The following is a 12,812-nucleotide window of genomic DNA, read 5'->3' as shown; positions in this document are numbered from 1 at the left end:
GCCATAAGTTACGGTGAAATAGTTTCTTCCCGCTCTCCGCAACAGACCCCCTCAATCGCAACTTGCTTTTTGTACTGGGACAACAAGGGTGATAAAGGCAGAGACCTACGTAGCCCCCCGGTCACACCGGGTCATGATCAAACAAAAGGAAGGCTTCCACACCACCAGTCCTATCGATCGATGGGCAGGGCTCAGTCCCGGAGAGGCTCACGCTATCTGGCCTCTCGTCAGCGAAACCCGGCGAGCCTGCGGGGCTCTATCTTATCGAGGAGAGAGGCACCATTCCGTAAATGCGACAGGGGAGGCCGCAGCACCGTTACAGCCTTCGCGCAGTTTCTACGCTTGTGTTTACACAACGGAGCTGCCGCTAATATCAGTAAAAGAACCAGGCGGCCGATACATTTCAGGTACACACCTTTGTGACGCATGAAGCGCGCAACGAGCAGGTAGTCGTGGATGTTAAGAGCAATCGTGCCGTAAGCCAACAAATGATGAGTAAAGACTGCACCGTCCGAAGGAAATTTTGCACTGTGGGAATGGGCATCTCCACGGGAACTACACTGGACACCTAGAGCGGCACTAGAGCGTCGCCGTGCAAGTCATAAACCGTCAGTTCGCCTAAGTCATGCGGAACCCATTAAATAACTTCTCTAGCATTCTGAAGACCATTTGGCGATGAGCTTCCAGCAACTGATAGGAGGCGTTTCTAGAAAACCGAACTTAATGGCACGTCAGCGCTCGCGAGGTTGTTTACTCGCCAGTGATGTCGTTAACACCCCCCCTTGTCACAAAAACCACTGCGATGGCATACGGAAGGCGAACAAGCCCCGCATCCTTCACTGCCCGTCTAAAGTAATCATTTGTGCCCACAAAAAAAGTTTTGCGTGCGACTTCGCGGCCTGAATGCGACTCTGCAAGGCATCGACTTTTCGAACCCCTGACGCATCAATGTATGCTCAGCCCAGAAAGGAGTCAAAGAAACGACACAGCTAAACGCGTTGTGGTGCGAGCGTTAATGAGCCGCCCAATGATAGCGCGTTTTAAAACGCCAACCTGTTCGGAGTCCTATGGCCGAGAACAGGCGTCCACGGTATTTATTATCCGAGGAGAACCGGTGCCCAACCTAGCGAAAAGTTAATAGGGCGCAACGTGATTTGTGCTCGCAGACAGTGCTTGCTTAAGGTGAGTTTATTCACAAAGGCACACATACTTTTGCGAAAGGGCACCCATTCCATACCTCGAAATGCCTAGCAAAGTAGAAAGAGCACCACAGTCTATCAATTTCAACAGCGAAAAAAAAAAAGAAATAATAATAATAAAAAAAAAAGACTAGTGGAGCGATAAGACTAACCTGCGATGCTGCACACGCAAGGTTGCTGTGACGCTTCGAAGCACGCAACAACACCATCCTGTCTCGGAACGACCAAATAATCACATCGGCAAGGGACAAGAGAGCAAAAGGCGCGAAATAAAAAGTGCACACTGTAATAGTAGGAGCGATTGCCCCGTCCGCCACATGTATCCACAGCTCAACGAGGCGATGTTTACCGCTTGAATAACTTGGTACCAGCAGCTTGCTGGATTTATACTCTCCTAAGCTGTCCTCGAAAACCTCTGAATACAGCTAGGTTGTACACGAAGCATTTGTATCACAAAATCTACGGAACGTTACGCGCAGGACTAAAACTATGGAATTAGCGGATGCTTCTGGAACAGGCCACCATTATATGTGGTCCGTACCTTAGGAGTTTGACGATCTTTGAGAGGCTAGTCTATGCGCGCTTGGTGCAACCCCATAGCACACAAAAGGGGGTCACAAAGGCGAGACGATCGCCTTCCAAAATCCGGTCGGGAATAACGAATGACCGAACTAAATTAGGTCACAGATAGAAGGGGCTCGATATACCGCCACGTCCGAGAGCAGGAGTGGCAAAATCTCGGTACAGCACACGAAAGCGGCGGGCGCGCGCCTCCACGTGTCGTCCGACAGAACGCGTGGGTGGCAAAGACGAAGAACGCGAATGCAAGGTGAAAACGTATGTCCTGGCGTTCTCTCAAATCTCGCAGGCGGCAGCGAAGCGGTCGACCCCCATGGAATCGGCCCCACCCTGCGAACCTCGGGCACCTTGCAACGCGGCGCAGCAGCACTGCACCGCCTGGGACGCAGCACCTGGCACGGGATGACTCACCCCGGCACACAGCAGCAGGCCCGGCCACTGACCTCGGCGTGCGGAGGAGGCGGAGGCAGCGCGCCCAGGGGCCCTCTCTCACGACGGAGAAGCGGCGCTCTTCTTCCTTTCAGACGGCCGCTCTACCGCCAGAGAGTGCCGGGAAACGACCGCCATCTTTTACATAAACTCGTCAAACGGGAATCTTAAGGTTCCGCGCACGGTGGGACCGCAAAAAATAAACACTTACCACAGACTACATGCTCGCGTAGCCACGTGCACAGAGCGATTTGCATGATAAGGCTCGCAGGTTTAATAAATGAATATGTACTGTGAGCGCTTGCAATTGGCACACAGCGACACCTTCAGCTGGCTACCTGAAACGCTCCATACGGTAACTGCACGACCCGCGAGAAAAAGTTACAAGCCTCGACTACCTCGGCTCGCTGCTGCTACAAATATACCACGGCACTTGTTGAGGCGCGGCTAGCGGGCCCTTGTTTCGGGCGACGGAGCGTGCGAAAACAAAAACAAAGTAGCACGACACTGTCACTAACGCTTCCGGGAAACAGACTGCGCATGAGCAGCCACGCACCACAAGAAGCGCGGCGGAGCATTGGCGGCGTAACGTTTGCACATACAGCTATACCACGTAAGTTGGAGGCCCTTGGGAAATGGAAGACAACGTCCCGGAAGTGACATACAAGAGCAAGAAGTGCTCTTTTGTGTGCCCGATATTTAGGGCTACGAGCAAGGTGCTGCCGTGACAGCGCCACAAGAACCAGTACTCAGATGGCTGGCATTGATGGAGGTCTTGCTGGCGTGCTCCCATGTATCGGATGCACCCCGCGCAGATGCATCCGTTCAACTGCTTGCCATGTGTGCGCCGTGACCCACAGAGATTTCGCGCACCACCGAGAGACACGAAACGAATGACATGTTAGGAGGGAGCCAGTTGCGTTAACTGACGACCATTGCACAGTGCATGCGGATGAGTACACCACAGATGACGCATTGCGTTCCGTGATCAACCCCTAAAACGCTTGAAAAAAGCAGTCGATGTCCTCCAACTCTCGGACGCATTTTTCAGCCGAAGCCTCACAATGCCTGAGAAGCTTGCGATGCGGCACATTATGCGGCAAGACTAAAACTATCACATGCGGCTTTTGAGCATCCCATACAGAAAAACCATTTTCTGCCAAGATAGTTCGTTATGCACGTCTCACACGGTCTGTCCCGTGTATTGAACTTTTTGCGGCAGTGGTCTTCGAAGGCGAGAGAGGGCCAGATATACCAAAAAAACCTGAAGTTTCAACCCTGATTACTGATTGCAACCGAAACTGGGCCATCTGAATGTAGCCCTTTTAATGGCCTGAACAACTGCTGTTGGTTCAGTATCAACGGGAACAAATCCCATGAAAACGCTGCAAACGGACGACCGTTAACCTTATGTTCAGATATCGCCAGAAGCTCGTTATTTATCTCCTCTTCGTTATTTAGATACAGCATGAGGGTATTGCACAAATTTTGAAAACGGCCCCAACATCCTGTCTGGAGCTCGATGACGGAGTCTTTCCTACGCGACATCCTGACGTCCTCAGCCAATCCGCGGAGTTGCACACGAAATGAGAGGAAATTCAAGCTATGGCGAGCAGCAGCCGCCCATCGCGAGCTCGATCTAAGCGTGTTCATAAAAGCATGAGCCGTTCTTTGTGACTTGGTATCACCTTCATGGAATCTTCCGAACAGCACTGTCAAATATCCTCCAAGCAGCCCCTCATTTCATGGACGGAAGACACAATGAGTATAAAGAGAGTGTTCAACATCCCAAACTGGCAAGGCCTAGGAGCGAAGCCACAGTGGGGCGCCTTTACGGGATTTCGACTCCATGAAAGGATGCAACCGATGCCAGGATTAAACCGGGGTTCTCACCCCAGCTCAAAATTGTGGGGGTTATAGAGCGAAAGCTGCGAGTGTTGCAGCGATATAGCCTCTATAACACCGCCTTTTCAATTCTCGGTCTTTTCATAATTTTTCTTGTAATTGGTTCACAGGAAAGAAAAGGCGCAGTATCTGTCAAACTTATTCTGTGGACACCTTCACAGTGCCGTAAGAGATGGGAGTGAAAGTGGAAAGAGAGAAAGAGGTGCCGTAGTGGAGGGCTGCGCAGTAATTTCGACCACCTGGGGATCTTTAACGTGCACTGACATCGCACAGCGCAAGGACGCCCATTTTCGCCTCACCCAAAACGCAGCCGCCGGCGGTCGGGACCGAGCACGAGTACTTCAGTGCTTTAGGTTTAGGGGGAAGGAAGGCGTAGTATACTTCGGGTGGACACTTGATTAGGTCAGGGTCACTTGAAGGTCAAATTTAGTGCCACGCGAGGACTGCCTCTACTTAGCGTAGTGAACATTTAGCTTCAACTGTAAATTAGTTTATAGGAAAGGAAAGGCGCAGTATCTGTCAAGGGCACTTGAAGGTGAAAACCGTGACGCCGACGGCTTGAAAGCTGGCGCCGTGAAGCTTTCGCTTCAAAAGCCGCTGAGCCACCCTGGCAAGGCAAATAAAGCCAGACCTTGTTGCGATTGGGTTTAACTGAGTGGGCGTCGTTCGGTGACAAATCACTATCCTTGTCCTCTTCATTATGTGCGGCTGTAGAGTTGAAACATGCGTGAAGCGCACGTCATGGAAGCCATAACGCGCCATGGGCGTGCTCCGCTAAGGAGGGAGATGGCTGGTTAGGCAGCCTACTTGGGATGACAACAGCTCCGTACGCCTTTGCCCGTCCTTCGCTTTCAAGAGCCCCAGGTAGCAACAAATCCGCCCTCATGTAAAGCGAGCAAGACACGTCGAATATTAACATTGCCAAACATTGTGACTTTCTTTTTTTGCGACAGAAAAAAAATAAATGAAAGGACACTGTCGCTATGCGCTGCGGCCCGCATAGAAATATAAATGGCAAAGAAAAAAAAAAATCGCATGTCGAGAGATCGTGGTAAACATATGCGGGCAGCTATATATAGTAGGGGAAAGAATTGGAGAAGGCCGGAAGAGGGAGAAACAGTGGCGACAAATATTTAAAAGGCAAGGACGATGTACTAAGGCACAGCTGTGATGATGATGGAAGCGTTTTCCACTAGGGACGCTGTAAAGGCAGAGTTCCTGCCGAACCGCTTCCGTCTCCAATGTCGAGAGGCGTAACACTTAGAATAAATATGGCCGCGAAAGTCGGTGCATTTGTAATAAATGTTGTTACTGAGCGGTATTCGCTGGTCGTGCTGTGGTGCAGACCGCAAGCGGCTCAGCAAGCGGCTGTTGTTCTCGCCATCGGCCCCGCCTGGAGAACTTCACAAGGCAACCATGCGTCAAGCATTACGGGTCCAGCAAACAAACACGGGAGAGCATGAGGAGAGGTACAATGCCGCGTTTACTCCGTTCCGTTTCTTCTCTAATGAGCAACATTTTAGTGCTCGCCGAACACTGCCCTGTGTGTGCTACCATGTTTGTTCGCCGATCCCATTAGGTTTCTCGCAGAGATAGCATTAACCTAGCTGCCTACTATATCTTCGGTAGTGCGATGTGTGACGTTCATTTTGGGTGACGTGTGGCTTCCGCCGCTTGCGTCGAGGTCGGCGAAGTGGTATTCGTTTCTGCGAAACGACCGAGCGCCGTGGTGACGGCCATGCAGAGCCAAACGCGCAACCGTCGCGGCCGTGATGAGGCGGGTACGGGCACCAGCGTCATCGCGACGAGCACGGGCTGCTCCCGAGAGGAAGCAAAGGGCCACTCACCAAAGCAGGGCTCGGAGTCTCGTCGGGGTTCCGCACATGCCACGTCAGGGTCTCCTCGACGAGAAACGCCGCGAAGGGGTCCTCGTAGACGCGGATCCACTCGCGTCGCTTCCAGTCGGCATTGTCAAACTCCACAAGGACCTGCGAGGAAAGAGGCAAAACGGTTGGTGAAAAGAACACGGAGGTTACCAATGGAGACACCGAGGAGGTAGGCACGAAACAGGCGATCGGTTATAATAATGCCACGCGGTGCCAATAAAGGACATTATAGTGTCAGTGCCGACATGCCTGGCCATTGTTTTCGACTGCGTCCCGTGGCAGTCCAATGTATGCTGACGCAACCATGCAGCATAGGGTTTCCCACGTCAATGCCCCTTTGAACTTACGGAAGCCCAGAGTCCCATCACATATCGATGGCTCAAGCACCGCCAGCAGTGAAAAGTACTGCGTGAAGGCGGCCCGGATCTGCTCCTGTCCGATACAAGTTGTCTTCCGTAGTCCGCAGCACATATATAGCAGAGATCAAAAACGCTGGGAATTAGACATCATGCGAAGAAACACGCGCCCTTTTAGTTTGACCTCAGACGGCCTACATCGCAAAAATTAGACTGCATACACCAAGGGTGTTAATGGTCGGCGAATGCTGCACCCAGCTATGAGAACTGCTACGAATTCTCTAAGTTATTACAGGATCTACCTCTCCTATGTATGGCAGCTTCCAGCCGTGGTTTCAGCATCAGAGAAGAAGAAAACCGGACACACGACGCCAAGAAAATGTAAATTAGCGGCACGAGTCGATTACGCCGTATAACCTCGCTACTTAGCACAGGAAATCATGTGCGCCAAGAAGCCAAATGTTGATTCGCTGCCCTGAAACCAGCCGCTGCAAGAGTCGAGACCACACATGGGCGAGAGCAGCGGAGTCGGAGGTGAAATCATGCATTTTCATGCGACGCCGTCAGCGGGCTTCCGGTCGAAGAAAGCCGAGCGCGATCCTTGATGTCCGGCACACACTGTCCTTGAAGGGCGACCAGGAGAATCAATCAGGCCCTTTCATCCCGAAGGCTGCGTCCATTAGCGGCACCCGAGAGAACGCCGCCCGCTGACCGATGCATACAGGAAAGACCGCGGCTGCCATGGCAACAAAAGCGGCTGCTCGCGACAGCCGAGGCCTGGGTGCGCGCATGCCGGGGACAAAACGCGAGGGAACGGAGCACTGGAGCCGTGCAGTGCTCTAGTTTTGTGAAATACGCCCGCAGAGACCGGTGAACTGAAACGTATCCCACGAGATCTGCTTCGCGCAGCGAGAACGAAGCTCTGGCGGAGATGAGCACAGATTGTCAAGACGAGCAGCGCTCCAGGCAAATAACACCGCAATCACGGCGAAAGCGCAGTGCCGCGGTCGGTCGTCTCGATACTAAGAAAGAAAAGGCGTGTGTGTGGGGGGGGGGGGAGGGGAGGGTAGTGACGTTATGGACTCATCAACGCAGGTGTCCCTATTTACCGAGGGTGAGCGCAAATGGATTCGGGAGAAGCGCGCAACGTCGCTAAGGAAGAGGCCCCGAGGGAAGAATAGCGGAGACTGCAGACCGGTCGGTACACAAGACTCATCGGCGCTAGTCGAAGGGAATAACGCAACATTACACACCAAAACGTTGCAAAAGACATTCCATTTATCGGAACTACAAAAAACTACGTATGTCGTTGATCAAACCACTACAGCGTCCGCAATACGGAAAAGCAAGCACGCGTCCTGAAGTGATGAACCCAGACTGATGGAGAACCTGCGCAGTTCCAGAGAAAACTTTTGATGCACTCCGCTCTGCCAGAGATATTCTGCCCATGTCATTTAACACTGCTGGCAGCCACTGCAAGCCGCCACCACTGAAAGCGAGGCGGTGCAGCATCGGGCTGCGGAGAGGAGAAAACACCGCAGGCTGTTTTATGTTCCTGAAATGAAAAGTGCGTTGAACCATCTCGTTTCTGTAGGGAATGCGTATGCTGCTATTCTCAACGAATGCCGCCATATGCAATGCCGTTCCGGCGCTGACATAAGTGGAAGTGAAAAATGTGCAAAAATTACTGCTCTAACAGCGGACGTGGACCACGTCCGCCGGCGCCCACCACATGTTTCAATTCCTTTAATGTTAAGCGTGCTGGCGGCTGTTCATAACGAAACCGTACAGAAGAGCAGATGGAACGACACTGATATTATTAAAATAAGAAAATTAAACAACATGGCACATATTATCAGTGGGCGATATAGCGCTGTTAAGACAAATGGGTCGTAACAGGCAAACAGAAGGAAAACGGAGGCTCAACAAAGGCTTCAGTGAAACGTGTGATGAGTTGGCGATGGAATGAATTAGACAACAAAGAGATGCTATCTTGCAGGTTATTACATAATCGGATGGCTCGTGGAAGTGCTTATGAGTTCAAAGATAATGCTTCCCCATATATTCTTGCAAAACTGAGGTGATTGTGCAATCTCTAGGACGTGCGGGATGGAACATCGAAGTGAAAAGACCTTGATCGATTGAAGGGTACAATGGTGTTAGAGGAGCGATATGTCACGGCGTGTAGTTGTAACGAATGATCACTTTTTATCTGAGTGATGCTTGAATAGTATAGTTTCGTGACATGAATCGTGCTGCCCTATTTTGAAGGGATTCTAACGCGATGACCTTGCTGTTGTGACGGAGACGAAATGAGTGAAGCAAAGCTTAACTTGCGGACGACCACAAGTTAGATAAGCCAGTTTGCGAATATTAGCAGGATAATTTGTGCGATTAAGGCGTAGGTATCCTAATGACTTTTGAGGTAACTGCGCAAATGGATGTAATATGGAAGGACCATTTGAGGAAAGATCAACACCGAGGTATTTGCAATTGCTATGTATAGCTGGATCAACCATGCCCCGACAGGAACGGCGTCGCGCGCTTGAGACCAAGTCGGCGCTAGAGGTGTGGATGTGCACTTGATTACAGTCCCTGAGCGTCGTCCCCCGGGCACGCCACAACAGCGCGCCAACCTTGGGAGGGAGACCCCCGCGTTCAAGGCTGGGCCGCGCGCTCCCCGAGCCGCTTCCTCCTCCCGCCGGGTGAAAATAGAACGAGGAAGGCCCCGAAGGAAGAAGACATCCGCCCCGGAAGCTGACATAACACGGTTACCGCCAGCGAAAGTGGGTCCCCCTCGGCCACCGCGCCGCCGTCGATTTCGGGGTCGTCAAGCCACGCTCGAGCGCCCCCCGTGCACAGGCGAAGCCCGCCGCCCAGGAAGGGACGCCGCCATCGACCGGCGGGGGCAACGACCCCGCGCACTCTTTCATCAACGCGTGCCAATCAATAACTATGCGCATTTCGGGTGCGCTGTCGACAATCCACCTAGGCAACGGCAGGACCCTACCGCCCGGACTCCGGGTTAATGACCCAGAAATGCCTGCTCGGTCACTGCGCAACCCACCCGCTTGGAAAGCCACGGCTGGGCAGAAGCTACGCGGGGCTCATCTCAAAGCGATGACCTACATCGCCCATGTCCCCAGGCGCAGGCCAACATGCGCTACACCCAGCTGATCACAGCACCAGGAAGCGGCCACGGTGAAAGAAGACCTCATGTCGCACAGCAGCTATGTTTGAAGTTGGAATGGACCGATTCCGTCCGCCGCATTTATGGCATATTTAGAGCCATCTTTGTGGAGGCCACTTCCTCGTCCCGCACTGTCCAAGCTCGAGGAGCAACGTATTTGCCTATTAATTAGCGAATTAACCATCACGATACGGATCACGTCTTGCCAACTGGTACATTATACGGGGTTTGTTCGAACGACCTAAGTGACGTTAAATAGGTTATAACGCCACGGACGACTTCAACTGAACGTCATACGCGGCAAGAAGTAACAATGAGCAGTTAAATTCAGTCATTGAAAGAGCCAACTCCAGCGACGTTTTCAAATGCCTTCACACTTCTGTTTACAAAGCGAGATCAAGATGGCATGAAACTCCTGCTGCGTGCACAGATGAATTTACGTTGCAAGCAGCCGACTGAAATGTTAAGAACTCAAAGCATGCAGTCGCAGCCTATAATGTCAAAGAGGAGGTGTGCGACGTAGGACGCATGCATAACAATGCATACGACCCCGATGATGGGAGCAAGCATAGGATGGGAGGGAGAGAGGAGAAGCCTGCTGCGTGCGCTCCTCGAGCAATGGTAGCTGAAGTGTGTCAATCGTACTGAAAGGTCACGCAGTACAAAAGCATAACGCGTGACGACAGAGACGGAAGGAGAAAAGCGGCGACGCCAGGCAATGCACGCAGACAATGCTTTGTTTTCGCCTTTTTTCCGTCTAAGCTTCTTTCGTCGAACGTGTTGCGCGCAGCGTTTGGCTACGGTTGCTTACTTCTTTACGAACAACGGACACGAGGGCTCGGTACGTGCAGAACCCGCAACGTCGCCGGAAGCGCGCACGTGCAGAGACGCGAGCCAACTGCACGGCGGCCTTCGCTCGCGCAGAAAACAAGCGACGTTAATGCGGCGAACGGGGGCCTTGCCGGAGAAAGAGCGAGCAGGCATTTTTTTTTTCTTTTTTTTTTTTCCCTCCGCGCCCTTTGTCCTTGCGGGAAGCGCGCACCGAGACGGCGTCATGGCGGGGGCCCACAACCACACACCGCCGAGGCCTCGCACCGGGAACTCGGCAGCATCTCGCGGACGGACACGTAGCAGGAAAGAGGCGTCCGCCAACAGGCTATCAGCCAAAACACCACGGAGTATGACGACGTCGATGACGCCACGTCACACACTCCGCGTTGTGTGCGCCCAGGATGCACAAAATGCGCCTTTCCTCAAGTTCCTATGGTTTCAGTGCTCAACGCGGCACCAGATTAACGAAAAACCAGCTTGCCGAAACACGCTTGAACGCACAACATGCAAGAGCCACGTGTTATGCAATGGTAACCGTAATGCCGCTCAGTGCAGTCTGCTTGTCCTACACTCGCTAACCGTTCCAGCGACCGTCCCAGACTGCGCATATATCAAACGAAGCGCGTGCGCTCTCAGTATGATGAATCGCAAGGAGCCTTTCAACTAAACGTGTGACGGATGAGGGCGCAGGCCTCGCCATACGAAAAAAGAAACGCCCGGAATAAACAGCGCGTGATAGAGACGGATCGGACAAGCACGCCGTGATGCACATCAGAGGCTGCGAAATGTCACCACGCGCAATGAAAACATCGCCCGTTCCTTCGGGCCCAACAAATCGCGGATGATGTCACGAAGACAACTGCACTGCAAACGGGTTATGTGAGAAAGGCCCAAGCACACTGTGACGCGAAGCAACTTTAGGCGTCTGCAGCGCAAGTGACGGGGCGCGGTACACCCAGCGGACATGTGAGCCGATGCCAAAGCTCGCTTCGCACCTTCACCGAGGTAGCGACAGTACCGCGTGCTCCTGAAAACGCAAAGCTGCGGCGCCGGATGCGTTTCCAGTAAGCTCAAGTTGGCGTCATCTCGAAACGGCCAAGGACAGCGCGCCGCAAGCGAAGCCTGCCAGCGGCATACGTGACTACCCGATACATCCGGCCGTCGGCGAAAGACGGCGCGTGGACCATCGTCTCATAGAGAGCCGACAAACAGGTTTACCGTCTCGTCCCCGATTTCATCGGAAAGAAGACCCGACGGCCGGCATCACGAGACCGCGCGACGGTCTAGTGTTCATGGACGCCCTCCGAACGGATGCCAGCCCCTTTTCCTTTCCATTGTTCGCCGCCCGATCACGTGCCGAGCGCGCGCGAGGCGGCGGTAAACTGATTCTGGCGGAGCTCGACTCGCCTACATCCCCTGAGGAATGCCGAGCGAAACCAACACCACCTAGAAGACTTAAGGCCCCCGCGCCGCCTCCTCGCCCAAGCGCCTACGTCACCACACTCAGATCGCCGCTCGGACGGACGGCGACAACCTCTCCGAACGTCCGCGTGGCGAGGGTAGGGGGTGAGGGGGCAACATGGACAAGCCGAACAAGAACAGTTATGAATGGCTCGCAATGGCTTCAGCGATGACTTTTACTACAACCAAAACAAGTCATTTTTTTAGTTTTTAGTATAATTAGAGCCCAAATAATACCAAAGGCCGCAGTACTGAGCTATTCGGTTTTCATTCGACAGCTATATTCTTAAAGAATGGCACACAGCATCGTTTGGCGTAGTTAGGCAGCCACATTTTCATGCGCCTCTAGCGGATTTTGTTTCACTTGTGCTGGCCACAGTGATCGGAGCTGCTTGCAGTCGTTTGTATCGGATGCCGCCTGTCCGTACAACAGGCATGATTGTGCGTCGTTTTTACGTCTGCAAGCTGCATATTTTCGATTTTGTGCTGTGGTTGTGCTCGTAAACAAATTGCTAGAATGCCGGGCTGCTGTTGCGCTCCCAATTGCAAGTCCAACTATGCTGGAGAGTCGCGTGTGCGCGTGCACGTGTTTCCTTGTGACCCTGTGCGGCGAGCGGCATGGACAAGAGCGGTTCCCCGGAAGGATTTTACTCCTACGAAAAACACAGTGGTAAGCTATGGCTTATGAGTCGATTCGCGGCTTTTTTATTAAAGCAATGTGCGTTTTTCCGGCTAAATGTATTCAGCAGCAGCCGAATCGGGTTGCTTGCGTTGTCGGAGCCTGAAACGTGCTCATTCTTTTTGTAGTATCGAAAGCCGAACCGAGCCGTTTATATTTCTGGTAGTATAAAACATATTTGTACAGAATGTCTTTTTTTTTTTTCATTTCAGCTTTGCGAGAAACATTTTGTGGCAAGCGATTACGTCAAAACATCTAAGTACACAGATGTGAAGACGGGAAACGTTATTGAAGTGC

General features: G+C 52.5%; 1 protein-coding gene across 6 annotated transcripts in view; it reads right to left on the bottom strand.

The window, feature by feature from the left end:
* Nucleotides 1–12,812, bottom strand: part of LOC146206484 (uncharacterized) — a 252,153-nt gene that overhangs the window by 160,252 nt on the left and 79,089 nt on the right. For all 6 annotated transcript variants that reach the window (XM_084591193.1, XM_084591194.1, XM_084591197.1 and 3 more), the window contains exon 2: nt 5,960–6,100. In XM_084591193.1, coding sequence (XP_084447319.1) covers nt 5,960–6,100 — 141 coding nt within the window. The remainder of the gene's footprint in view (nt 1–5,959; nt 6,101–12,812) is intronic.

Source organism: Amblyomma maculatum, chromosome 1 (assembly GCF_055883805.1).
Source record: "Amblyomma maculatum isolate TAMU_Amacu chromosome 1, ASM5588380v1, whole genome shotgun sequence".
Classification (NCBI taxonomy): domain Eukaryota; kingdom Metazoa; phylum Arthropoda; class Arachnida; order Ixodida; family Ixodidae; genus Amblyomma; species Amblyomma maculatum.
The sequence above is the reverse complement of the archived record's forward strand: the minus strand, read 5'-3'. Positions and strand labels throughout refer to the sequence as shown.